Source organism: Hippocampus bargibanti, linkage group LG09, assembly GCF_051943395.1.
Source record: "Hippocampus bargibanti isolate YZ-2025 linkage group LG09, ASM5194339v1, whole genome shotgun sequence".
Classification (NCBI taxonomy): Eukaryota; Metazoa; Chordata; class Actinopteri; order Syngnathiformes; family Syngnathidae; genus Hippocampus; species Hippocampus bargibanti.
Window position 1 is genome coordinate 24,231,097 of NC_142742.1, and position 26,316 is coordinate 24,257,412.

At 40.6% G+C, this 26,316-nt stretch overlaps 2 protein-coding genes across 4 annotated transcripts in view; one reads left to right on the plus strand and one right to left on the minus strand.

The window, feature by feature from the left end:
* Window positions 1-102: 102 nt before the first annotated feature.
* On the minus strand, window positions 103-9,338 carry znf839 (zinc finger protein 839). 3 transcript variants are annotated; one of them, XM_089003900.1, is made up of 10 exons: window positions 8,298-9,338; window positions 7,983-8,219; window positions 6,372-7,313; window positions 4,504-4,662; window positions 4,301-4,426; window positions 4,083-4,175; window positions 3,857-4,003; window positions 3,081-3,185; window positions 2,748-3,001; window positions 103-544 (listed from the first exon to the last, which is right to left on the minus strand). In XM_089003900.1, the coding sequence occupies exons 1-10, from the start codon at window positions 8,865-8,867 to the stop codon at window positions 229-231; spliced, it is 2,949 nt and encodes a 982-aa protein (XP_088860026.1). In that variant the 5' UTR covers window positions 8,868-9,338; the 3' UTR covers window positions 103-228. The 3 variants fall into 3 exon arrangements, with proteins under 3 accessions (XP_088860026.1, XP_088860025.1, XP_088860024.1); XM_089003899.1 differs by having other exon boundaries at window positions 7,983-8,231; XM_089003898.1 differs by having other exon boundaries at window positions 7,983-9,338.
* tecpr2 (tectonin beta-propeller repeat containing 2) overlaps window positions 4,543-26,316 on the plus strand; it is a 42,793-nt gene continuing 21,019 nt past the window's right edge. The window contains exons 1-13 of the mRNA XM_089004918.1: window positions 4,543-4,672; window positions 9,820-9,912; window positions 10,151-10,231; window positions 11,205-11,345; window positions 11,469-11,597; window positions 14,144-14,275; window positions 14,335-14,492; window positions 18,464-18,617; window positions 20,862-21,014; window positions 21,078-21,392; window positions 22,796-23,036; window positions 25,618-25,756; window positions 26,286-26,316. The exon at window positions 26,286-26,316 is cut by the window's right edge and continues 102 nt beyond it. Of these exons, the coding sequence (XP_088861044.1) occupies window positions 10,160-10,231; window positions 11,205-11,345; window positions 11,469-11,597; window positions 14,144-14,275; window positions 14,335-14,492; window positions 18,464-18,617; window positions 20,862-21,014; window positions 21,078-21,392; window positions 22,796-23,036; window positions 25,618-25,756; window positions 26,286-26,316 (1,665 nt within the window). The 5' untranslated portion in view covers window positions 4,543-4,672; window positions 9,820-9,912; window positions 10,151-10,159. The remainder of the gene's footprint in view (window positions 4,673-9,819; window positions 9,913-10,150; window positions 10,232-11,204; window positions 11,346-11,468; window positions 11,598-14,143; window positions 14,276-14,334; window positions 14,493-18,463; window positions 18,618-20,861; window positions 21,015-21,077; window positions 21,393-22,795; window positions 23,037-25,617; window positions 25,757-26,285) is intronic.

Here is a 26,316-nt window from a genome sequence, read left to right on the forward strand (position 1 = left end):
GACAGGTCGGCGCCATTCCGGAAGCTTCCGCCCACCGAAGTTCCATCGGTGGGTTTTGGTGGCGGAATCTTCTAGAACCGAGCGTCTCCCCGGACCGCTTCGTTCCAGAATGTTTCCGTAAGCAAGTCCAACAGCCAATCGCAGACTCGACTCGCCTTGAAAATGAAGCGCGCGATGCCATTGGCCGGCGACCTCCGCGTCCGAGATCTGTCCGCGCCCCGGGGTCGCTCAGCTGGCTTTGCCCGGGTCGGCCGCCTCGATGCCCAGCAGGGCCTGCACCGCCTCCAGGGGGACGCCGTCCGGGGTCTGGATGTGCATGGTGGTCCCGTCCGGCCCGTTGACGATGACGATGCCGTCGGAGTCGCCCAGGCCGTCCGTCTCGATGTAGATCTCCTGGCCCTCCTGGACCACGCACGTTTCCGGAAGCTTGTCGGCTTCCTGGGCCTGCTGGCCGGGGGTCGGGCTCGGATCCTCCGTCGGAGGCTCGGCCGGGGTCACCTCCATGGGGGCGGCGGCCGAAGGATCCTCGGCGGGGGTGGCGGAGCTGCGATGAACAAAGAGGTACCTTGACTCGCAAGACAAATTCATTCTGTCCGCGCGCTCTCGATGATTCAAAATTGCAGCATTTCATGTTGCTCATCAAAAGTGGCTACAGCTATCTGGCTGCCTGTCTCGCTAGCTAGCTATTTGCTGTCTATTAGCTATCTAACTCGCTAGCTATTTGCTGTCTATTAGCTGTCTAACTGGCTGGCTATCTAGCTAGCTAGCTATTTGCTGTATATTAGCTATCTAACTAATTAGCTGGCTATCTAGATAACTATATTTGCTGTCTATTAGCTATCTAACTAGCTGGCTAGCTAGCTATTTGCTGTCTGATAGCTATCTAATTAACTCGCTAGCTAGCTGTCAGCTATCTGACTAATTAGCTGGCTATCTAGCTGCTGTCTATCAGCTATCTAACTAATTAGCTGGCTATCTAGATAGCTATCTATTTGCTGTCTATTAGCTATCTGACTAATTAGCTAGCTATATAGCTATCTATTTGCACTCTATTAGCTATCTAACTAACACAGCTGGCTATCTAGCTAGCTATTTGCTGTGTATTAACTAACTAGCTGGCTATCTAGCTAGCTATTTGCTATCTATTAGCTATAACTAACTAGATGGCTAGCTAAATAGCTATTTAGTGTCTATTAGCTATCTAACTAGCTGGCTATAGCTAGCAAACTATTTGCTGTCTATTAGCTATCTGACTAGCTTGCTATCTAGCTATCTATTTGCTGTCTATTAGCTATCTATTTGCTGTTTATTAGCTAGCTAACTGGCTATATAGCTAGCTATCTATTTGCTCTGTACTAGCTATCTAACAACTGCCTATCTAGCTATCTATTAGCTATCTAACTATTTAGCTGCTATCTAGCTAGCTATCTATTAGCTATCTGACTAAGTAGTTGGCTATCTAGCTATCTATTTGCTATCTATTACTAACTAACTGGCTAGCTAGCTACTCATTTGCTGTCTATTAGATAGCTGACTAATTTGCTGGTTATCTAGCTAGCTAGCTATTCGCTATCTGTCCAGCTAGCTATCTAGATAGCTCGCTATTAATTAGCTATTATCTAGCTAGCTTCCAGGTTGAGTGAACGCTGGCGCATGTGGCTGCCACTGCTCACCCACAGAAAATACTTGGCCTGTGACTGTAAAGTGACCTTGAGAGTTTTGAAAGGCGCTTAGAAATGAAATGGATTACTATTATTGATATTATTATCAATCTGAGGTTGTGATTTCTACTCCCGCCATCTAGTGGCGATGGGCATGAATCGCACTCATGAGTCACTCGTTCCAAGGCACTCGAAATAATTTGGCGTGGGACGGAAATCGGCTCGATGGGTTTTTTGACACTGAAAAACTGAAATCGTCAACATATTGACTGCCAGACTGTGCAAATAGGTGTCCACTTCAGTGCCAGGGTTTTTGTCATTGTCACTCCAATTTCAGGACCCATAGAATATTGATTGAGTTTTCAGACTATGTCAACATTCATTTCAGTGTTATAAACCTTAGACTCTCTTCTTTCACCAGAAGAAAAGAGTTAATTCCTAAGTGATATGGGACTGGAGTTATCTGAGCTTGAAATGGGGGCGGCTGTACAAAATACACGTAACATCTGACTTACGACCGAGTTCCGTTCCGACCAAATGGTCGTAAGTCGAAATGTTGAATAGGGACTGTGGCCTGCAGGTCCTGGCCGTAAGTACAGGGGTGGTCGTAAGTCGAGCTGGTCGTAAGTCGGATGTTACCTGTACAATCCATGCATTGATTGATTGATATAGCGCTTGAACAACAGCTGAAGCTGGAGCAAAGCGCTAACATGGAAAAAAAGGAAATGCTGCCCCCTCGTGGAAGAGGAAAAACATTGCCAGAGGTCTGACCAGCGCTTTATCAGCACCCATGCATGAAAAACCAAAACCCGAACAAATTTGGGAATGGCGCTTTACGTCATATTTTCAATTCCTGAATCAAAATTCTGGAATGGCACGACACGTTTGCTTCGTTAGCCGCCATCGTTGCGATTAGCATGACCAAAGTGCGCTTTTGCTACATGCTAGGTGTGACATCCGCAGCGTCTAAACTTTTATTCAACACAACTGGCAACTGTTGAAATTGCGCCGTGTGACTTTCAATTGGGGGGCGGGGCATGAGGGGGCGGGGCATTCAGACGTGTGGCGTGGAAGAGCTTGACTCACGGTTTGGTTTCACTAGGAATGGGCGGCGGCATCGCCACGGAGGAAGCGGCGCAGGGCGTGGACGTCACGGAGGTCACGGCGGGGGAGGCGGAGCTGACAACTCTTGCGGCCGGAGCTCCCGCGTCGAGATTGGAAGATGGCAAAGGTCCGCCGCCCTCGCCGATGGACGCGCTGGCTCTCTCGATGCCGTTGTGCTGCGGAGGAACGCTGTTCTCCATCTTGAAGCGTTTGGACGGCGGCAGCATTTTGGAGTTCTGGGCGGCGAAAAAAAAAAACCAAGATGGCGCTTAGTGGAAAGAGCGGGAGCAAGTCGGGGGCGCGATGGGCGCTAACCTCCATGTAGCGGCTACTTTTGTTGCCGACGCTGGACGCCGGAGACGCGCCGGGGACCACTTTCATCCGGTTGACCTCGTCCAGGATGCCCAGCGACCGGGCCACCTGTGGGCGGGGTCAACAAAATGGCCGCTTTCAAGCTATCTATTAGCTATCTAACTAATTAGCTGGCTATCTAGCTATTTGCTATCTAATTAACTAGCTATCTATTTGCTGTCTTTAGCTATCTAACTAGATGGCTATCTATCTATTTGCTATCTAACTAACGAGCTGTCTATCTAGCTAGCTATTTGCTGTCTATTAGCTATCTAACTAACTAGCTGGCTATCTAGCTAGGTATCCATTTGCAGGCTATTAGCTATCTAACTAGCTGGTTAGCTATCTATCTATTAGCTATGTAACTAACTACCTGGCTATCTAGCTAGCTATCTATTTGCTGTCTATTAGTTATCTGACTAATTAGCTGGTTATCTAGCTAGCTATCTATTTGCTGTCTATTAGCTATCTAACTAACTAGCTGGCTAGCTAGCTACCTATTTGCTGTCTATTAGCTATCTGACTAATTAGCTGGCTAGCTAGCTATTTGCTGTCTATTAGCTATCTGAGTAATTAGCTGGCTAGCTACCTATTTGCTGTCTATTAGCTATCTGACTAATTAGCTGGCTAGCTAGCTATCTGACTAATTAGCTGCTTATCTAGCTAGCTATGTATTTGCTGTCTATGAGCTACCTAACAAAACGGCTCTTTCAAGCTTTTCGGCTCCGCCCCCTTCTCACCTCGATGTTGCGGATCTCCAGCGGCGCGGCGCCCCCTTGTGGCGCTACGATGTAATCCTGCGCCGCCTGCCTCACTTGCGCCTGCAAGGATTCGAACTCGCGGTAGATGTCGGGAAAATGAGTTCGGGCGGGACCGCCGCGCTCCACCTGCAACGCACCCGGACGCCATTTTGGTCAGTCAAGCTGCGGCTGCGGGCCGAAGAGCCAAAATGGCGTTTGCGCAAACCTTGGCCAGCAGCAACTCCCACACGCTCAAGACTTTGGTGAGACGAGGAAGAACCACGTCCATCAGTTCTTCGTCCTCGCACTGGTCCACCAGCTGTGGACGGACGGACAAGGCGGGCGTTCATGGTAAGGCGCGTAATAATAATAATAATAATAATAATAATAATACATTTCATTTTGTAAGCGCCTTTCAACCAAGTGCACGACGAGCTAGCTGACCTCCTGCAGTCGGTCCCGCCTCCTCGCCGCCTGCATCTCGGCGCTCGCCGCGCCGCCCATCTTGGGGGGCCGCCCGGGACGTCCCCGCCGTCCCATCAAGCCGAGGCCGCCCGACACCTGAACGTACTTGGACACCCATCGCCCAGTAAGTCGCCCGGCGTTTTTTTTATTTCAAGGCGCCAACGGTTCCGAGTGCATCTTACCTTGACCTGCGCCCCCAGGGACCGGCCCCTGCCGCGACCTCGACCCCGTCCGCGACCCCTGCCTCGACCTCGGGGCCTGCCCGGACCCCGGTGGTGGACGCCGCGGAATCCTCCGGCGGGTGGCGCCGAGCCCGACTCCGCTGACGGCGAGGCCGGCGGCTAATTGGAGGTAAGCGAACGAGCAGACGATTAGCATATCAAAATGGTGAACGGATTAGCACAACCATCACTTTGATTAGCACATCAAGCTAACAGTGGCGCCGACTCGGATGAAATGCTAACGTTAATAATAAAAATAATAAATGTAATTTATCAGTGCCTTTCAAAACTCTGTCACTTTACAGTCACAGGATACATTTTTCTATGCGTGAGCAGCGGCAGCCACACACGCCAGCGTTCACTCAATCCGGAAGTAACTCAAATAGATGGAAAGTGAGCTAGCTAGCTAGCTAGATAGATATATAGCGATTCATAAAATAGATAGCCAGCTGGATAGCTCATAAATTGCCAGCCAGACAACTAGCAAGATAGCTAATATAGCAAATACATTGCAAATAGCTAGCTACCTAGGTAGCTAGCCACATATATAGCCGGCCAGCAAGTTAGCTAATAGATAGCTAGATAGCTAATAGGTAGCAAATAGTAGCAAATAGATAGCTAGCCTGGTAGCTAGTCACATAGCCAGCTAGATAGCTAGACATAGCGTCTTCAAGTGATATGAACAGCTAATGCAGGGGTGTCAGTCATTTTTTTGCCGTGGGTGACATTGTCATTCAAATTTTCAAATTAAAAGTCAAAAATAATAACTTATTGTGAGACAATTTGAAATTTTGGTTGGGACTTTAGCGAGCATCATGGAATTTCACAACTTTGATTTGCTTTGGCGGGCCAGATTTGGCCCCCGGGCCTTGATTTGGACACCTGCGATGTAAGGGATTAGCCAGCTAGCTGAATAGAAAGAGAGCAGGCTAGCTCAATCGCTAGTTGGTTAGTTTTGGCGGGCCGAATAGAATGATGTGGCGGGCCACATTTATCCCCCGGGCCTTGATTTGGACACCTGTGATGTAAGGCATTAGCCCGTTAGCTGAATAGAAAGAGAGAACTGGCTAGCTCGATCGATAAAATAATAAATAAAATGATGTGGCGGGCCAGATTTGGCCCCCGGGCCTCAACTTTGACAGCAGGTGATGCAATGGATTAGCAAGCTAGCTGAATAGGAGAGTTAGCTAGCTCATTTATTAGCTAGCTCGATAGATGAGCATGGCACTTAAACATGCTTGATTGGCTTTGGAGGGCCGAATAAAACGATGTGGCGGGCCAGATTTGGCCCCCGGGCCTCAACTTTGACAGCTGTGATGCAATGGATTAGCAAACTAGCTGAATAGGAGAGTTAGCTAGCTCATTTATTAGCTAGCTCGATAGATGAGCATGGCACTTAAACATGCTTGATTGGCTTTGGAGGGCCGAATAAAACGATGTAGCGGGCCAGATTTGGCCCCCGGGCCTCAACTTTGACAGCGGTGATGCAATGGATTAGCAAACTAGCTGAATAGGAGAGTTAGCTAGCTCATTTATTAGCTAGCTCGATAGATGAGCATGGCACTTAAACATGCTTTGGAGGGCCGAATAAAACGATGTGGCGGGCCAGATTTGGCCCCCGGGCCTCAACTTTGACAGCTGTGATGCAATGGATTAGCAAGCTAGCTGAATAGGAGAGTTAGCTAGCTCATTTATTAGCTAGCTCGATAGATGAGCATGGCACTTAAACATGCTTTGGAGGGCCGAATAAAACGATGTAGCGGGCCAGATTTGGCCCCCGGGCCTCAACTTTGACACCTAATGGAACAAGTGCTTAACAAGCGGCGTACTTTGTCAAGCGCGTCCGTTTCGTCCTCCTTAGCGGCGTCCGGCGGCGTTTGCTCCGTCATGTCCGCGGCGTCCGTCGGCGGCCGTGCGTCGTCGCCGGCGACAGCGCTTTGCGGATCGGGTTCTCCGTGGGTGGGGTTGAGCTTGTAGTGGCGGTTGAGTCCTCCCGCCCCGATGTAGGACTTGTCGCAGGTCTGGCAAGGGTGAGACCTGGACTTGTGGCTGTAGGCAACCGAGGCGTCGGCGTTCCGGGCGCCGTCCTTTCGCTCTTCGTCCTCCATGCTCATGTCCGAGTAGTCGTCCGAGTCCGACTGGTGGCTCTCGGCCAAGTCCTCGGTCTTGATGAACTTGTAGTCTTTGGCTTTGTACTTGGGCGGTCTGGAAACCCGACCCGACCTGGTCTGCACCTTGACCGCCTTCTTTTCTTTCTTCTTCTGCTTCCTGACCTTCTCTTTTTCTCGGTCCTTGGTTGGGTGGGGGGCGACGGCGACGGCGACGGCGCCGGGCGGGCTCGCGACGGCGGCGGCGGCGGGACTAGCCTGGACCACCGGGGCGGCGGTCTGCTTCAACGGAGTCTTAACGGGGGACGGGGCGGCGCCATTGGCGGGGCTCTTGGCCAGCGACACGTTAGCCACTTTGACGGCGGCCGGCGTCTTGGCGGTGGCTGCCGGCAGCTTGTGGACCAACGGGAGCAAAGATCCCACCACGGGGGCGGGGCTCTGGAGGAGGAGCTGGATGGGGGCGTCGCCCAAGTTCTGCTGCAGGAACAACTGCTGGCCCTGCTGGGCCACCACCGGCTGGATGTGGATGATCTGAGTGTTGCCGTTGGTCGACAGCGTCACCTGCGGTTGATTGACGGGAGCGCTGCCATGCTGCTGGGGCGCTGGGCGGAGCTTCACTTCCTGTTTGGGAGGGGCTTGAATCTGGATCCTGACCGGTTCCGCCTGAAGGTAGGAAAAGAAAAATCGCCATCGCAAAAACCTTCAGTCTTCAAGGAAACATATTAGCTAGCAAGCTATCCATTAGCTATCTAGAGAGCTAGCTATTCGCAATCTAGCTACCTAGCTATTTGAGTCAGGAAACATATTAGCTATCTAGTTAGCGAGCTATCTTTTTGAGTTATTCCGGGTTGAGGGAACGCAATTCAATACTCTTTACAGTCACAGGATAAGTTTTTCTGTGCGTGAGCAGCGGCAGCCACGCGCGCCAGCGTTCACTCAACCCGAAATTAACTCAAGTAAATAGAAAGCTAGTTATCTAATAGATAGCCAAGCGGCTATCTAGCTAACAGCGAGCCACCTCTGTGTGCCCCCCACTGCCCGTCTCAGCACGATGGGGGACAGAGCTTTCAGCTGCTCTGCCCCCAAACTCTGGAACTCACTTCCTCCCAACATTCGTAACATGAATTCACTTTCCACCTTCAAATCCCATCTCAAAAGCCACCTATTTAAACTTGTATTTTCTCTGTAGCTCTCTATTATTCTAAAAGATAGCCAGCCACATCGATAGCTAATAGCTAGCTAGCTAGCTAATAGATAGCCAGCCAGCTACAATTGGGATGACGTTAGCGTCTATTGATGTCATTTGAGAGTTTAGGCGATGCACGTACGTACCTTGGATTGAGTCAAGTGGACCGTGCCGGCGGTTGTGCCGCCGCTCTGCAAAGTGGCCTGCTGACCAACGCTTTTCAGGTGGGGGGAGGCACTCTGGACCTGGACTACTTGTTTTACAGCCTGCTGAGGGGTCTGGACCTGGACGATCTGCTTCGCCGCCTGCTGGGGGGTCTGGACTTGGACGAGCTGTTTGACTGTCGGCTGAGGCGTCTGGATCTGGACTATTTGTTTGACGGGCTGCGGAGGGGTCTGGACCTGGGTTATCTGTTTCACCAGCTGCGCGGTCTGGACCTGCTGCTGGTTCTTGCTGCTCACCTGGCTGATGACCTGCTGCAGCTGGCTGGGGTTGAGAGCAGCCTGGACGGGGCTGCTTTTGACGACCTGGGTCTGCTGGAGCAGCTGGGCGGCCTCGCTGTCCGACACCTGAACCACCTGCTGCTTGCTGAGCTGCTCCAGCAGAGCCTGTTGCTCCTCCGCGGTGAGCCCCGAGCCCTCCATCAGGCTCCCGTCCGGCTGCACGTAGATGATGGTGGTGTTGCTCATGTCGCCCCCCAAGCCGGAGAACTCGGTGCCCACCAGGATGCTCTGCTCCGTCTGTAAAAAGTCCACCAGCTGAGACTCCGCCACCACGGGGGCGACGGCGGAAAGCGTCTGGGGCAGCTCCCCGGGGCGCTCGCCCTCCTCGCCGGACACCGCGGGGCAGTTTTCCGCGCGCGCCCCGAGCGTCTCGGTCGGGGTACTCTCGGCCGGCTCGGCTACGGGCTCCGGCGCTGCGGCGGCCTCGCCTCGCGCGGAGTCCGGGGCCGGGGTCTCCGCCGGTGGGCTAGGAGGTTCCGCTGCTGTTATTGTTCTCCCAGTCCCGCTCTCATCCTCGTTGTCCGCCATTTTGGCTGCGCGGCTGCTGCTAGCTGCGCGGCTAACAGGGAACCAGACTGCGCCTCAAAGGAAATGCAATCGCAACGCCGAGCGCCTAAATCCGCCGACCCTCGTCGAGAATATGAGCGTGTTTGTAAGTGAAATGCTCCACTGCAGTGAAGAACAACATGAACGCCGGAGGAGGGAAAAAACGAGGAACAGATGACGGAACCCTGGAGTTTTTCAGATAGCCTAGCTTAGCCTTCCCCTAGCTGCTCGAGACAGGAAGCCACAAACTCCGGACTGGATCTCCGGAGCCAGTTTCCACCTCGCCTAATCGTTCAACTAAAAAACGCGGTTTTTTTTTGTAAATAATGTCGCCCATCCTTGAAATTCTATTTTCAAAATGTTTAAGAGGATTTTTAGACCATTTACCAGTCTAATGTGTCACGTGAAGATCAACTTTAAAAAAAGCAAGATGAGAATATTTTCCCAATATATTAAAAAAACGGACAAAGGGATTCAGAGTACTTGACTTTTATGTAAAAATGTCTGACATCCTCGACAGAAAAGGTAGTTAGTTCGATCGTGATATTCAAGCAAGTGTCCTATTTAATAATGGGGGATATTAAAAGCGATTTTATAAACAGTAATTACATAAGTAAAAACATTTGTTCCAATCGTCGTGAAATCCACTTTTCGGGATTTCTATTCGTCCCTGTTGGCGTTCATTGTTTTGTTTTCGACGTAAATTCATCTCGACTTAATGAAAAAGCAACTATACGAAAAAAAAACACATTGGCACGTTAAAATGTAGATTTGTCGAATTGTTAACGTTTTAATTCAAATGACATGAGAGTTAAGAAAAACAGAAATAAAAAGCACATTGCGCGTAGTGATTACGTCACAATTAAAATGGCGGGACGCACGAGTCGGACGCATTTAGATGACGATAACAATATGACGTCTGCTGGATTGACAGGGCGATGTCGTCTGTGTTTACCATCCAGCTGCTGATGGGGTGAATAACATCTGGACGGACAAACGAGCGACTTATTCCAGGCAACATTACACCGTGAGTGTGACATTTTCTCCCTTCATTAATAATATTATCCCGCTGTGATAAAGCTTGGTGGTTAGCTAAGCGTAGCCTCCGGCTGGCTAGCTCAAAACACACTAGCGCCCTGTTTTTGTCCATAAACACGAAGCTTTCCGCCGTTGTTATCTTCTATTTTTTAATGCCTCCAAACGTTTACTGAACACTTGTAAAAATCACTTTTGGTGAAGAAATAATCATTGTTTTTCCTCAGCAGAATTCAAACATGGAGAACCAGCCGTCTGTCTTGAGGGAATTTTGCCCTCTCCAGCACCTGCTGAACGCCATCCCGGCCAAAGTAAAAAAAAATAAGAATAATCATTGATTGATTTATTTTACGCTACGATCATATTCACAGATTATAGGCACATACTGTAGATGAATTACGAAAGATTAAATGTATGGAGCACAGAATCAAAAATATGAATTTATGAAAGTTTAAACAACTTTTGTCTGTACCATTATTACTTACAATAAAAAGACGGCAAATGCATTCGGTTTAAAATATACTTTTGGTGACACAGTGATACCTCAGTTTACGAACTTAATTGGTTCCCAAAAAGTGTGTGTGAGGCGAAAAGTTCATCTTCCAAACATTTATTTCCCATAAGAAACCATTAAAAATGAGAGTAATCCATTCGCAGGTCCCTATAAAGCGTAATTTTCGACTAAATAAGCCTTAAAACTACACAAAATATACCTTAATTCATGTATAATAAATGTGCGACTGTATTGTAATTGAAGAAATCAACTGTAGTGTATAATCAAGTGGTTTTATTGACCTTTGTGATGGTCATTGATGTAGTTGCCTCTTGATATCCGAGTAAAGTTGCCGTACCCTCACTCACACTGTCCCCTGCTAGCTGATTTTCGTTCATCCAAATTAACAGAAAAATTTCAACCTCTTCTATTGCCCGAGACCGTTGCTTAGACAACACGGAAACACCCTTAGCCACACGTAGCAATGGTCGACTTAGCCTACTGGTACTCGTACGCTAAGTCACACAAACGCACACAGTCACAGACAAGCATGGAGACAATAATAAATAAAATGCAATTATAAATAGAAATAAGAGATAGATCTACAGAGAAAATGCCATTTTAAATAGCAAAAGTACTCCACTCGATAACAAACCACGTCTGCGCTCAAAGAAAGGAGGTGTGGTATGGTTTGTATGCCAAGATTATATTCTCGCAAATTCAATGTTCGTAATTGGAAAAGTTTGTGAGCTAAAGCGTTCGTAAGTCTCGACGAATGAAATTATCCGCAGGTCCAACGCGGTTTCCGCTCGGTGGTGGTCTACTTGACGGCGGTGGACAGCAGTCGCGACTTTGTGGCGGTGGGAAGCAGCATCGGCATGTTGTACCTGTACTGTCGCCGCCTGGCGCACATGAACAAGTACAGCCTGGAGGTGGCGCTCTTTTTCATCGTCCATCTTTTCCCCGAGTACCCCTCAAAACCGCGAAAGCCCAGAGTGTGTGTCTGTCTGTGTGTGTGTGTGTGCGTGTGTACGCACGTTTGTTTGCGTGCTTAGGGAAAGTGCGACGCCATCACTTCCGTCAAGCTGCTGAGCTGCTTTGATGATCTGGTTGCCGTGGGAACGGCGTCGGGCCGAGTAGCCATCTTCCAGCTTGTGTCGCCGTTGCCGGGTCGCAACAAGCAGGTGAGATCAGTTTCATTTTCATTTTAATTGTGAATTTAATTGTCGTTGTAGGTGTAGTTGTAATTTTAGTTGTAATTTTAATTGTAGTTTTAATTGTAATTTTAGTTGTAGTTTTAATTTTATTTTTAGTTTTAGTTGTAGTTTTAGTTGTAATTTTAATTTTAATTTTAATTTTAATTTTGAATTTAATTTTAATTTTCATTGTGAATTTAATTGTCGTAGTTGTAATTGTAATTTTTAATTGTAACTTGTAGTTTTAATTTTAATTTTAATTTTGAATTTAATTGTCGTTGTAGTTCTCATCTCATCTCATTTTCTGTACCGCTGATTCCTCATTAGGGTCGCGGTGTCAGGTTTGGATTAGTGTCGTTGTAGTTGTAATTTTAATTTTAATTTAATTGTGAATTTAATTGTCGTTGTAGTTGTAATTGTAATTGTAATTTTAAATTGTAAATTGTAATTTTAATGTTAGTTTTAGTTGTAATTTTAATTTTAATTTTAATTATAATTTTGAATTTAATTGTCGTTGTAGTTGTAGTTGTAATTTTAATTTTAATTTTGAATTTAATTGTCGTTGTAATTTTAATTTTAATTTTAATTTTGAATTTAATTGTAGTTGTAGTTGTAATTTTAATTTTAATTGTAATTTTAGTTGTAGTTTTAATTTTAGTTTTAGTTGTAGTTTTAGTTGTAATTTTAATTTTAATTTTAATTTTAATTTTAATTTTGAATTTAATTTTCATTTTCATTGTGAATTTAATTGTCGTAGTTGTAATTGTAATTTTTAATTGTAACTTGTAGTTTTAATGTTAGTTTTAATTTTAATTTTGAATTTAATTGTCGTTGTAGTTTTAATTTTAATTTTAATTTTGAATTTAATTGTCGTTGTAGTTCTCATCTCATCTCATTTTCTGTACCGCTTATTCCTCATTAGGGTCGCGGTGTCAGGTTTGGATTAGTGTCGTTGTAGTTGTAATTTTAATTTTGAATTTAATTGTCGTTGTAATTTTAATTTTAATTTTAATTTAATTGTGAATTTAATTGTCGTTGTAATTGTAATTGTAATTTTAAATTGTAAATTGTAATTTTAATGTTAGTTTTAGTTGTAATTTTAATTTTAATTATAATTTTGAATTTAATTGTCGTTGTAGTTGTAATTTTAATTTGAATTTGAATTTGAATTTGAATTTGAATTTGAATTTTGAATTTTGAATTTTGAATTTAATTGTTATTGTAATTTTAATTTTAATTATAATTTTGAATTTAATTGTAGTTGTAGTTTTAATTTTAATTTTAATTTTAATTTTAATTTTAATTTTGAATTTAATTGTCATTGTAATTTTAATTTTAATTTTAATTTTAATTTTGAATTTAATTGTCGTTGTAATTTTAATTTTAATTTTAATTTTGAATTTAATTGTCGTTGTAGTTGTAGTTGTAGTTGTAATTTTGAATTTAATTTTAATTTTAATTTTAATAATGATATTAATAAATTCTTTGATCATAAAAATCGTTAATTCCTCAATGATATGGGTCTGGCGTTATATGAGCTTGAAATGGGGCCACTGCAGAATACAATACATATTGGCACTTTAACCGCAGCTGAAACTAAGTGCTAACATGGACAAAAATGAACCCATGGACAAAAGTAAAGCCTGGCGCGAATGGCTGCCGCTGCTCACCCGCACGCAAAAAAAGAAAATTCTTATCCCGTGACTGTAAAGTGTCCTTGACAGTTTTGAGCTGATGCATTTGTTCGTAACTGCTGTCCCGTAGTTGACCAGCAGATGGCTGTGCTTTATTTTCTTGAGTTTTTCTACTTCTTTCTTTCCTTTCCTCTTCCTTTCATCACTTTGCTGCTGTGTTACTTCCGGGTAGAGTGAACGCTGGCGCAAATGGCTGCCGCTGCTCACCCGCACAAAGAAAGTTCTTATCCCGTGACTTTAAAGTGTCTTTGAGAGTTTTGAAAGGCGCTTAGCAAGTGCTGAAGAATGAATGACTCTGTGTCTTTAGGTTGTCATATTATTTTGTTATCTTTGTTGAAAACCAAAACAACATTTTCCATTATAATCAATGTAAAAAATGTTAATCCGTTCCATATTTTTGTATTTAGTTTTTTTTTCTTTTGACTTAAAGATGGCGCAGTGAGAGTTTTTCTACTTCTTTCTTTCCTTTCCTCTTCCTTTCATCACTTTGCTGCTGTGTTACTTCCAGGTAGAGTGAACGCTGGCGCAAATGGCTGCCGCTGCTCATCCGCACAAAGAAAGTTCTTATCCCGTGACTTTAAAGTGTCTTTGAGAGTTTTGAAAGGTGCTTCGCAAGTGCTGAAGAATGAATGACTCTGTGTCTTTAGGTTGTCATATTATTTTGTTATCTTTGTTGAAAACCAAAACAACATTTTCCATTATAATCAATGTAAAAATTGTTAATCCGTTCCATATTTTGGTATTTAGTTTTTTTTCTTCTTTTGACTTAAAGATGGCGCCGTGAGAGTTTTTCTACTTCTTTCTTTCCTTTTCCTTTCATCACTTTTGCCGCATGTTTAGCTGCGGCGTTTCGACGTGGTGGGTCTCCACAAAGGAACGGTCACGTCTTTGTCGTGGAGCGCCAACGGCATGAAGCTTTTCTCCGGGGACGACAAAGGACGAGTGGTCTTTTCCACTCTGGACCTCGATCAGGTAAGAACGTCGTGTTGGCGGCGCCTGATCGCAATTGATGGCGCTTGGTGTCTCTGCAGGGGACGTGCACGCCGGTGCTGCTCTTGCAGGAAGCCTGCGGGGTGGTGCAGCTGGACTACAGTCACCAGGTTCTGCTGGTGTCCACGCAGCAACGCTCTCTGCTGTACTGCACCCACACGCGGCGGCTACAGCAGCTCGGAGCCAAACCCAGGAAGAGGTCAGTGGACTTTTCATTCTTGTGTTCGTTGTTGACGCTTTGGAAAATGGTCAAACTATGAGAAAATCGCCATTTTAGAAAATGTCAAAAAAAAAAAGACCAAATCACCATTTTTGAATTTTTTTTTCAAAGGTAGAAAATCTAGAAAAAAAAATTGGGGAAAAAACAGAAAATTGCCATTTGAGAAAAATGTCCAAAAAATTAGAAAATAAAATGTTTGAATTGTTTTTAAATGTAGAAAATTGCCATTTTAGAAAATTTCTGGGGGAAAAAAACAACAAAATCGTCATTTTATAAATTGTTTTAAAACGTAAAAAATCACCATTTTAGAAAATGTTAAAAATATTGGAAAATCCCCATAAAAAATAATCATCATTTTCGATTTTTTTAAAATGTAGAAAATTTTAGAAACATTTCCGCCAAAATTGAAAATCATAATTTTCAATTTTTTTAGAACATTTAAACAAAATTCTAAATCACCATTTTAGATTTTTTTTTCAAATGTCGAAAATCGACATTCTAGAAAATTTCTGGGTAAAAAAAATTGAAAATCGGCGTTTTAGAAAATGTTTAAAAATATAGAAAATCACCATTTTAAAAAAATAGAAAATTATCACTTTCATTTTATTTTAAATGTAGAAAATCACCATTTTAGAAAATCTTCCAAAAAAAATTAAAAAATCATCATTTTCGATTTTTTTAAATATAGAAAATCGCCATTTTAGAAAAAATTCAAAAAAAATTCTAAATCACCATTTTAGATTTTTTTTTCAAATGTATAAAATCGCCATTCTAGAAAATTTCTGGGAAAAAAAACAGAAAATCGCCGTTTTAGAAAATGTTTAAAAATGTCGAAAATCATCATTTAAAAAAAATTAAAATTATCTCTTTCGATTTTTTTTTAAATGTAGAAAATCGCCATTTTAGAAAATGTTCAAAAAAATTACAAAATCACCATTTTAGATTTTTATTTCAAATGTAGAAAATCGACATTCTAAAAAAATGCCGGTAAAAAAAACTGTAAATGGCATTTTAGAAAATGTTTTAAAATGTAGAAAATCATTTTTGAAAAATGTCAAAAAAAAATTAGAAAATCGTCATTTTCAAATTTTTTTGGAGACAATTTAAAATTTCCCCCAAAATTGAAAATCATAATTTTCAATTTTTTAGAACATTTAAAAAAAATTCTAAATCACCATTTTAGATTTTTTTTTCAAATGTCGAAAATCAACATTCTAGAAAATTTCTGGGAAAAAAATAGAACATCGTTTTAGAAAATGTTTAAAAATCATCCATCTATCTATCCATCTTCTGCCGGGTCGTGGGGGCAGCAGCTTCAGTGGGGAAGCCCAGACTTCCCTCTCCCCAGCCAATTCTTCTAGCTCGTCCTGGCGAATCCCGAGGCGTTCCCATGCCAGCTGGGAGACATAGTCTCTCCAGCGTGTTCTGGGTCGTCCCCGGGGTCTCCTGCCAGCGGGGCATGCTCGGAACACCTCACGAAATAGAACATTGTCACTTTCGATTTTTTTAATGTAGAAAATCACCATTTTAGAAAATTTTCACAAAAACATTTCACATTTTTTTTACATTTAGAAAATCGTCATTTTAGAAAATGTAAAAAAAAAATGTAAATCACCATCTTAGATTTTTTTTCAAATGTAAAAAAGCGACATTTTCGAACATTTCCGGGAAAAAAATAGAAAATCGGCGTTTTAGAAAATATTTTAAAATGTCGAAAATCACCATTTAAAAAAAATAGAAAATTATCACTTTCATTTATTTTAAATGTTGAAAATCACCATTTTAGAAAATTTTCAAAAAAATTAAAAAAAATCATCATTTTCGATTTTTTAAATATCGGAAATGGCCATTTAAGAAAAATTTCCCCAAAAAAATTCAAAATCAACATTTTAGCTTTTTTTCAAATGTATAAAATCGCCATTCTAGAAAATTTCAGGGAAAAAAACAGAAAATCGCCGTTTTGGAAAATGTTTAAAAATGTAGAAAATCACCATTTAAAAAAATAGATAATTGTCACTTTCGATTTTTTTTAAATGTACAAAATCGCCATTTTAGAAAAAAATACAAAATCACCATTTTAGATTTTTTTTCAAATGTATAAAATCACCATTCTAGAAATTTCTGGAAAAATATAGAACATTGCCATTTTAGAAAATGTTTAAAAATGTAGAAAATCACCATTAAAAAAATAGAAAATCATCATTTTTGATTTTTTTTTTATGTAGAAAATCACCATTTTAGACATTTTTCCCAAAAAATTGAAAAATCATTATATTTGATTTTTTTTTAATATAGAAAATCGCCATTCTAGAACATTTTCACAAAACTTTCAAAATCACCATTTTAGATTTTCTTTCAAATGTATAAAATCGCCATTCTAGAAATTTCTGGAAAAATATAGAACATTGCCGTTTTAGAAAATGTTTAAAAATGTAGAAAATCACCATGAACTCTTTCAACAGTAGCCAAAATGGAACTGTATAGTGAGTGCCACTTAGCAGTTTTGTTTGACAACGATACTAGTGCAGCGTGTTCTACCGGAAACAAATTCCTTGTGTGTTCTACATACTTGGCAATAAAGATGATTCTGATTCTGATGCTGATTAAAAAAAATAGAAAATCATCATTTTTGATTTTTTTTAATGTAGAAAATCACCATTTTATACATTTTTCCCAAAAATTTCAAAATCACTATTTTAGATTTTTTTTTTTCAAATGTATAAAATCGGCATTCTAGAAATTTCTGGGAAAAAATAGAACATCGCCGTTTTAGAAAATGTTAAAAAATGTAGAAAATCAGCATTTAAAAAAAATTGAAAATCATAATTTTTGATTTTTTTAAATGTAGAAAATCATCATTTTAGAAAAATTTCAAAAAAATAGAAAATAATCATTTTCAATTTTTAATGTGGAAAATCGCCATTTTAGAAAATTTTCAAAAAAATTACAAAACACCATTTTTGATTTTTTTTTCGAACGTGGAAAATTGGCATTCTAGAAAATTTCTGGGGGAAAAAAACGGTATTTTAGAAAATGTTTTAGAATGTTAAAAAAATATTAAGAAAAATATTTTTAAAAAGTAGAAAATCACCATCTAAAAAAATCAAAAAAATTAGAAAATCGTCATTTTTGAATTTTTTAAAAAAAAAAAAATAGAAAATCACAATTTTGGAAAAAAAGTTAATAAAGTTTAATAAAATCATCATTTTATAAAAAATGTCCCATACAATTTAAAAATCACAATTTTAGATTATTTTTTCAAATATAGAAAATCTCTATTTTGGAAAATTTCCCCGAAAAAATTAGAAATTCACCATTTTAGAAAATGTTTAAAAATCACAATAAATTTTAGAAAATTGCTATTTTATTGTATTTATTTTTTAAATCACCAATTTAATAAAAAAAATGTCTCATACAATTTGAAAATCACTATTTTTTTTTTTTTTTCAAATCTCGAAAATCTCTTATTTTGTAAAATTTCCCCCCCAAAAATTATAAAATCACCATTTTAGAAATGTTTCGAAAAATTGAGAAAACCCCCATTTTATATTTTTTTTTAATTTAGAAAAATCACCATTTTTGAAAATGTCCATTTAAATTAGAAAATCACCATTTTAAAATGTGTACCATTTGACAACATTTTCCCAAAATGCTGAAATTCGTCATTTTTGAAAACCTCATATTCTAATTTGCAGTTCCAACTTGAGCCTGTAAATGGCAGCACTTGGCACATGCAGCTAACGGCGCTACTGCCCAATGTCTTCATTCTATATGTGTCGCAGATGTGATTGATTTTTATGATGGAAGCTCCGGGCCGGGTATAAATTGACTACGGCCCGCATTTGGCCCCCGGCCCGCATTTTGGACATCCCTCCACTTGCTGTTGTTGCCAGCGTGTTTTCACATGAACTGTTGTGTTTGGTAAACAAAATGTTGTGTGTGTGTGACAGTAGCGGCAGATTCGGGGCCTGCTTCCTGCCGGCTCTTTGCAAGCAAAGCGACCTTCAGGTCTTCGCGGCCCGACCGGGACTGCGACTGTGGAGGTCCGACGTCTCGGGCCACGTGGTGGACACCAGTCTCCTCAAAGCTATCTTCAACGCTTCGGTATTTACTGACGGCGTTGTGCTTCAAATTTCACCGCGACTCATAACAAATAGTAAACTTGAGATTTTACCAGTAAGGATTTTGCGTTTGCCATTTCATTGACTGGTAGACGATGTGCTTAAATGTGCCAGGGTTTTTGTCATTTTCACTCCAATTGCAGGACCCACATAATATGGAGTTTTTGGACTACATCAACATTCAATACAGCGTTAGAAACCTTACACTCTCTTCTTTCAGCATAAATAGATAGTTAATTCCTAAGTTATATGGGTCTGGAGTTTTCTGAGCTTGAAATGGGGGCAGTGGTACAGAATGCAATCCATACATATTGGTTTTGATAGCGCTTTAGTAACATCTGAAGCGGTCACAAAGCGCTAACATCGGAAAAATAATAATAATAATAATTTAGTGCCTTTCAAAATTCTCAAGGTCACTTTACAGTCACAGGATAAGTTTTTCTGCGGGTGAGCAGCGGCAGCCACACGCGCCAGCGTTTACTCAACCTGGAAGTAACTCAAATAGATAGAAAGCTAGCCAGCTATCTAATAGATAGCTAATGATTCTAATCACATTAATACATTTCCTTTATAGGCGCATTTAAAAAGTCTCATGGTCACTTTATCGTCACAGGATAAGTTAGTTAACTCGCTAGCTAATTGATAGCTAATAATAATAATATCAATACATTTCCTTTATAAGCTCATTTCAAAATCTCAAGGTCACTTTATCGTCACAGGATAAGTTAGCTAGCTAACTTGCTAGCTAATCATTAGCTAATAATAATAATAATAACAATACATTTCCTTTATAAGCGCATTTCAAAATCTCAGTCACTTTATAGTCACAGGATAAGTTAGATAGCTAGCTAGCTAATAATAATAATAATAATAATAATAATAATACATTTCCTTCATAAGCCCATTTAAAAACTGTCATGGTCACTTTATAGTCAGGATAAGTTAGATAGCTAGCTACCGAGCTAGCTAGCTATCTAGCTAGCTACCTAGCTAGCCAGCTAGCCAATAGATAGCTAATAATAACAATACATTTCCTTTGTGAGCGCATTTCAAAATCTCAAGGTCACTTTATAATCATAGGATAAGTTAGCTAGCGAGCTAGCTAGCTAATCATTAGCTAATAATAATAATAATAACAATACATTTCCTTTATAAGCGCATTTCAAAATCTCAGTCACTTTATAGTCACAGGATAAGTTAGATAGCTAGCTAGCTAATAGATAGCTAATAATAATAATAATAATAATAATAATACATTTCCTTCATAAGCCCATTTAAAAACACTCATGGTCACTTTATAGTCAGGATAAGTTAGATAGCTAGCTACCTAGCTAGCCAGCTAGCTAATAGATAGCTAATAATAACAATACATTTCCTTTATAAGCGCATTTCAAAATCTCAGTCACTTTATAATCATAGGATAAGTTAGCTAGCGAGCTAGCTAGCTAATCATTAGCTAATAATAATAATAATAATAACAATACATTTCCTTTATAAGCGCATTTCAAAATGTCAGTCACTTTATAGTCACAGGATAAGTTAGATAGCTAGCTAGCTAATAGATAGCTAATAATAATAATAATAATAATAATAATAATAACAATACATTTCCTTTGTCAGCGCATTTCAAAATCTCAAGGTCACTTTATAGTCATAGGATAAGTTAGATAGCTAGCTAGCTATTAGATAGCTCATAATAATAATAATACATTTCCTTCATAAGCCCATTTAAAAACTCTCATGGTCACTTTATAGTCAGGATAAGTTAGATAGCTAGCTACCTAGCTAGCCAGCTAGCTAATAGATAGCTAATAATAACAATACATTTCCTTTGTCAGCGCATTTCAAATTCTCAAGATCACTTTACAGTCACAGGATAAGTTAGTTAGCTCGCTAGCTAATAGATAGCTAATAATAATCATAACAATAAATGATGCCCCCTCGTGGAAGGGACAAAAAAAACATTGCGAGAGGTCTGACCAGCGCTTTATCGGCACCCAAGCGTGAAAAACCAAAACCCAAACCAATTCGGGAATGGTCATGCTTCTCAATTCCCAAATACATTCGGGAATGGCAGTGAATGAAGTGTTTTTGAAAAGCTCGATCGGTACTCGATCGGTACCGCCATGGACTCAACATCCAGTCTTGGTCTTGCCCCACTTTCGCCCTCCTTTCGCCCCTTTTCGCCCTCCTTTCGCCCCACTTTCACGCCTTATTTGCCTGACAGATTCCCCATTTTGAGATCTTCGCCCGTCCCAGTCCGGCGGGCGCCTACCGTCCGTCGGAGCGTCAGCTGGGTCTGCTCAGCTGCTTCCTCAAGGAGGGTTGGCTCCTCAGCTGGAACGAATACGGCGTCTACGTGGTGGACTGCGTCAAGCAGGTGGCCACGCGGCGTCGCCGTCGGTTACCGACGGCGGGGAGGCTCACGCCGCTTGTCGCGCAGGCGCTGGTCGGCGCCCTGGAAAGCGGCGGAGACATCGTGTCGCTGTCCTGCTGCGACAACGAGATCTTCATCCTGAAGGGAGACCGAGACCTCATCCGCCTGTCGGACAGTCCGGAGGGCGTCTCCCGTTCGCCGTCTCACGACCCCGTGCGGCTTTCTTGGCCTTTGACGTCGCAAGGCAACGTGGTGGCCCCCACCGGTTGGGTGGAGGTGGCTCAGCCTATCAGGACCGTCGGCGTCATCGTGGAAGGTGGATCCGGCCAAGGGGGCGGGGCCAGAGATGAGGAGGAGGAGGCGGCGGCGGACAAGGACCAGGTGACCATTCATGAATGTCTCTCTGTGTCTTTGTGTTGGCATATTATTTTAGGTTTTTTTGGTTGAAAACCAAAACAACATTTTCCATTATAATCAATGTAAAAATTGTTAATCCGTTTCTTATTTTTGTATTTAGTTTTTTTTCTTCTTTTGACTTCAAGATGGCGCCGCCAGAGTGGCTGCCTTTCCAGCGCCTTCTGTATTTTGTTTCTCTACTTCTTTCTTTCCTTTCCTCTTCCTTTCATAAATTTGCTTCTGTGTTACTTCCCGGTAGAGTGATCGCTGGCGCGAATGGCTGCCGCTACTCCCCGCACGAAATCAAATAATCCCCTGACTGTAAAGTGTCCTTGAGACTTTTGAAAGGCGCTTACAAATTATTATTATTATTATTATTATTATTATTATTATTATTATTATTATTATTATTATTATTATTGTAGTAGTAGTAGTTGTAGTAGTAGTATTAATATTATGCTTCATGTCACAAAGAGGGTACAACAAGTGCTGACGAATGAATGACTCTGTCTTTGTGTTGTCATATTATTTTATTTTTTTCTGTTGAAAACCAAAACAACATTTTCCATTATAATCAATGTAAAAATTGTTAATCCGTTCCATATTTTTATATGTAGTTTTTTTTCTTCTTTTGATTTCAAGATGGCGCCGCCAGAGTGGCTGCCTTTCCAGCGCCTTCTGTATTTTGTTTCTCTACTTCTTTCTTTCCTTTCCTCTTCCTTTCATAACTTTGCTTCTGTGTTACTTCCCGGTAGAGTGATCGCTGGCGCGAATGGCTGCCGCTGCTCCCCGCACGAAATCAAATAATCCCCTGACTGTAAAGTGTCCTTGAGAGTTTTGAAAAAGGCTTACAAATTTAATTTATTATTATTATTATAAAAATTGGAAACGAATCACCGTCATTTTTTTAGATGTAGAAAATTGCAATTTTATAAAATGCCCCATAATATTTGAAAATCACAATTTGAGGTTTTTTTTTTCAAATGTAGAAAAGCTCTATTTTTGAAAATTTCTGAAAAAAAATTAAAAAATCGCCATTTTAGAAAATATTTAAATGCAGAAAATCGCCATTTTAGAAAAATTTCAAAACATTGGCAACGAATCACCGTAATTTTTTTAAATGTAGAAAATTGCCATTTTATAAAATGCCTCATGAAATTTGAAAATCACAATTTTAGTTTTTTTGTCAAACGTAGAAAAGCTCTATTTTTGAAAATTGCCGAAAAAATTTAAAAAATCGCCATTGTAGAAAATGTTTAAATGCAGAAAATCATTTCATCACCAATTTAGATTTTTTTTTTAAATTGTGGAGAACAAAAACATTGTTTTTTTTATTTATTTATGTATTTATTTTTTGAAAATCGCCATTTTGTTGTGTTTTTCGTCAGGGCGGCGTCGTCTCGGGGGGACGCTGGCGCAGTCGCAGCAGCTCCGTCACTTCCCGGGACAGTCTCCGCGAAAAAGCCTCCGAGGATGCCGCTTCCCGCCGCGACAGCGCCTCCCCCGGGCAGGAGGAGGTGTGGCAGGAGCTGGTGGTCAAGGCCGTCAAGGTGAAGAAGAAAAAGAGGCAACGACAAGGCAAGCGCCGCCACACCGTCACCGCGCGGGCCGGCGCGGCGGGTTTGCGAGGTTTGATTTAGATCGTGCTTACAACACACTTCTGAGATCGTTACCACATAGGCTAAGTGATGCTGATGAGGTGATACCAGAGCAAATGGGGCAATCAGGCCAGTCGTAGACCCCATAATCAGTCAGCACAAGAGAAGTAATCAGTGTAGCGTCAGGGAATAGTCCTCTGCCACCTTTGGACAGTAGGGATATATACATAATATAAGGCCAAAGCTACCAGCAAAATTTTAGTTAGCTGACGATGCCACTTGGATGAGAACATGGAGTTCGAAAAAAAATGAAATAGGAATTACAAAAACAAATATCCATTTCAAAACAAGGTTAACCAAAATTTCCCAGCGATGATTGTGGTTATTTGTAAGCTTTTAATAATACTAATACTAATACTAATACTAATACTAATACTAATACGACTATGACTATGACTATGACTATGACTATGACTATGACTACGACTATGACTACTACTACTTCTACTACTACTACTACTACTAGTACTACTACTAATAGTACTACTAATACTACTACCACTACTACTACTACTACTACTACTAACAATAATAATAATAGTACTACTACTACTACGACTACTACTACTACTACTACTAATAGTACTACCACTACTACTACTACGACTACTACTAATACTACTACTACTACTACTACTCGTACGACTACTACTACTACTACTACTACTACTATTACTACTACTACTACTACTACTACTACTACTACTACTACTACTACTACTACTAACACTACTACTACTACTACTACTACTACTACTACTAATACTACTACTACTAATAATAATAATACTAATACTGCTACTTATAATTCTAATACTACTACTAATAATACTAATACTAATCTTCTTTTTCTTTCGGCTTCTAATACTAATAATACTAAAACTAATTATACTAAAACTAATACTCATACTACTAATAATACTAATACTAATACTAATACTAATACTAATAATACTAAAACTAATGCTCATACTACTAATAATACTAATACTAATAATAATTTCTTTTTTATTATTTATTATTATTATTATTATTATTATTATTATTATTATTATTAGGGACAGCAATGCGGTCTCACTGCAGAGCAAGCCAGGACAGTTAGCATAGTCATTGCGCAATCCTTGGTGAGGCTCAGCCGGCTGCTGCCTCACCGCTAGTCTCTACTTAGTATTTGAACGGTAAATGTGAAAATTCAGCCATTTTGAAAAAAAATAATCAAAAAATGGTGAAGTAAAATGGAAAAGAACTTTAAAGTACAAATCACTCAATAAGTGTAACTGTTTAATTTATTTTGTCATTTGATATTTCCATGATGACAGGTGAGGCACGGGCTCACCTGCCTCCCCTGACTGCACGTCACTGATAGATAGATAGCTAGCCAGCCAGATAAATAGCTAGCCATCCAGAGCTAATGGATAGCAAATAACTAGTAAATGATAATCATACTAATAATCATCCATTTCATTTCTAAGCACCTTTCAAAACTCTCAATGTCACTTTACAGTCACAGTATTGGTTTTTCGATTGCAATCTATTCGCCATCTGCTATTTTGTCATAATTGGGAGAAAATTCCATCAAAAAAATTTTAAATAGCTAGCTAGCTAGCTATCTAGATATACAATATACAAATACATACAGCATATATCAAATTTCTATTTCGATAGCTAATAGCTAGCTAGCTAGATATGCAATACAAATACATACAGCATATATCGAATTTCTATTTTGATAGCTAATAGCTAGCTAGCTAGATATGCAATACAAATACATACAGCATATATCGAATTTCTATTTCGATAGCTAATAGCTAGCTAGCTAGATATGCAATACAAATACATACAGAATATATCGAATTTCTATTTTGATCGCTAATAGCTAGCTAGCTAGATATGCAATACAAATACATACAGCATATATCGAATTTCTATTTCGATAGCTAATAGCTAGCTAGCTAGATATGCAATACAAATACATACAGCATATATTGAATTTCTATTTTGATAGCTAATAGCTAGCTAGCTAGATATGCAATACAAATACATACAGCATATATCGAATTTCTATTTTGATAGCTAATAGCTAGCTAGCTAGATATGCAATACAAATACATACAGCATATATCGAATTTCTATTTTGATAGCTAATAGCTAGCTAGCTAGATATGCAATACAAATACATACAGAATATATCGAATTTCTATTTTTATAGCTAATAGCTAGCTAGCTAGATATGCAATACAAATACATACAGCATATATCGAATTTCTATTTCGATAGCTAATAGCTAGCTAGCTAGACATTTAGCCAGCCATATAGCTAATAGATATACAGATAGATAGCTTGCTAGCCAGCTAGAAAGCCAGCTAGATAGCTAGCTAGTCAGCTAATAGATAGCAAATAGCTAGCTAGCTAGCTTTTAGTCCTTTTCATCCCAACGTCTTGATTGCTACGCTAGCAACTGTCGTTCAGAAAAACTGCTCAAGACGGGAGACGAGAGGCGCTGGACATCCGTCCGTCATGGCGCTCTGTGATTTTTGTTTTTCTTGTGTCAGATAGCGGCAGTGCGAATGGTCTCTCTGAGAGCAGCTGCTCCGAGTGCACGTTTGTCACCCAGGACGGCGGCGACGGCGGCGACGGCGACAAACGGGACTCCCCAACGGAGAGTCTCGAAGCTCGGCGGGAGGATTCCAGGTATGAAGCGGTCCCTTGTGAGACTAGCGCGCTACTCTAGAACTGCTTCATGTCACAGAGGATACAGCAAGCGCTGAAGAATGCATGACTCTCTGTGTCTTTATGTTGTCATATTATTTTGTTATTTTTTGTTGAAAACCAAAACCACATTTTCCATTAGAATCAATGTAAAAATTGTTAATCCGTTTCTTATTTTTGTATTTAGTTTTTTTTCTTCTTTTGACTTCAAAATGGCGCCGCCAGAGTGGCTGCCTTTCCATCAGCTCCTGTATTTTGTTTTTTTCTACTTCTTTCTTTTCTTCCCTCTTCTTTTCATAACTTTGCTGCTGTGTTACTTCCGGGTAGAGTGAACGCTGGCGCGAATGGCTGCCGCTGCTCACCCGCACAAAAAAGTACTTATCCCATGATTGAAAAGTGTCCTTGAGGGTTTTGAAAGGCGCTTAGAAATGAAATGTATTCTTCTTCTTCTTCTTCTTCTTCTTCTTCTTCTTACTACGGTGAAACCGGCTCCCCCCGCCCCCCTTGACAGCCTGCCCCCTGGGGTTTCGGAGGCGGGGTCA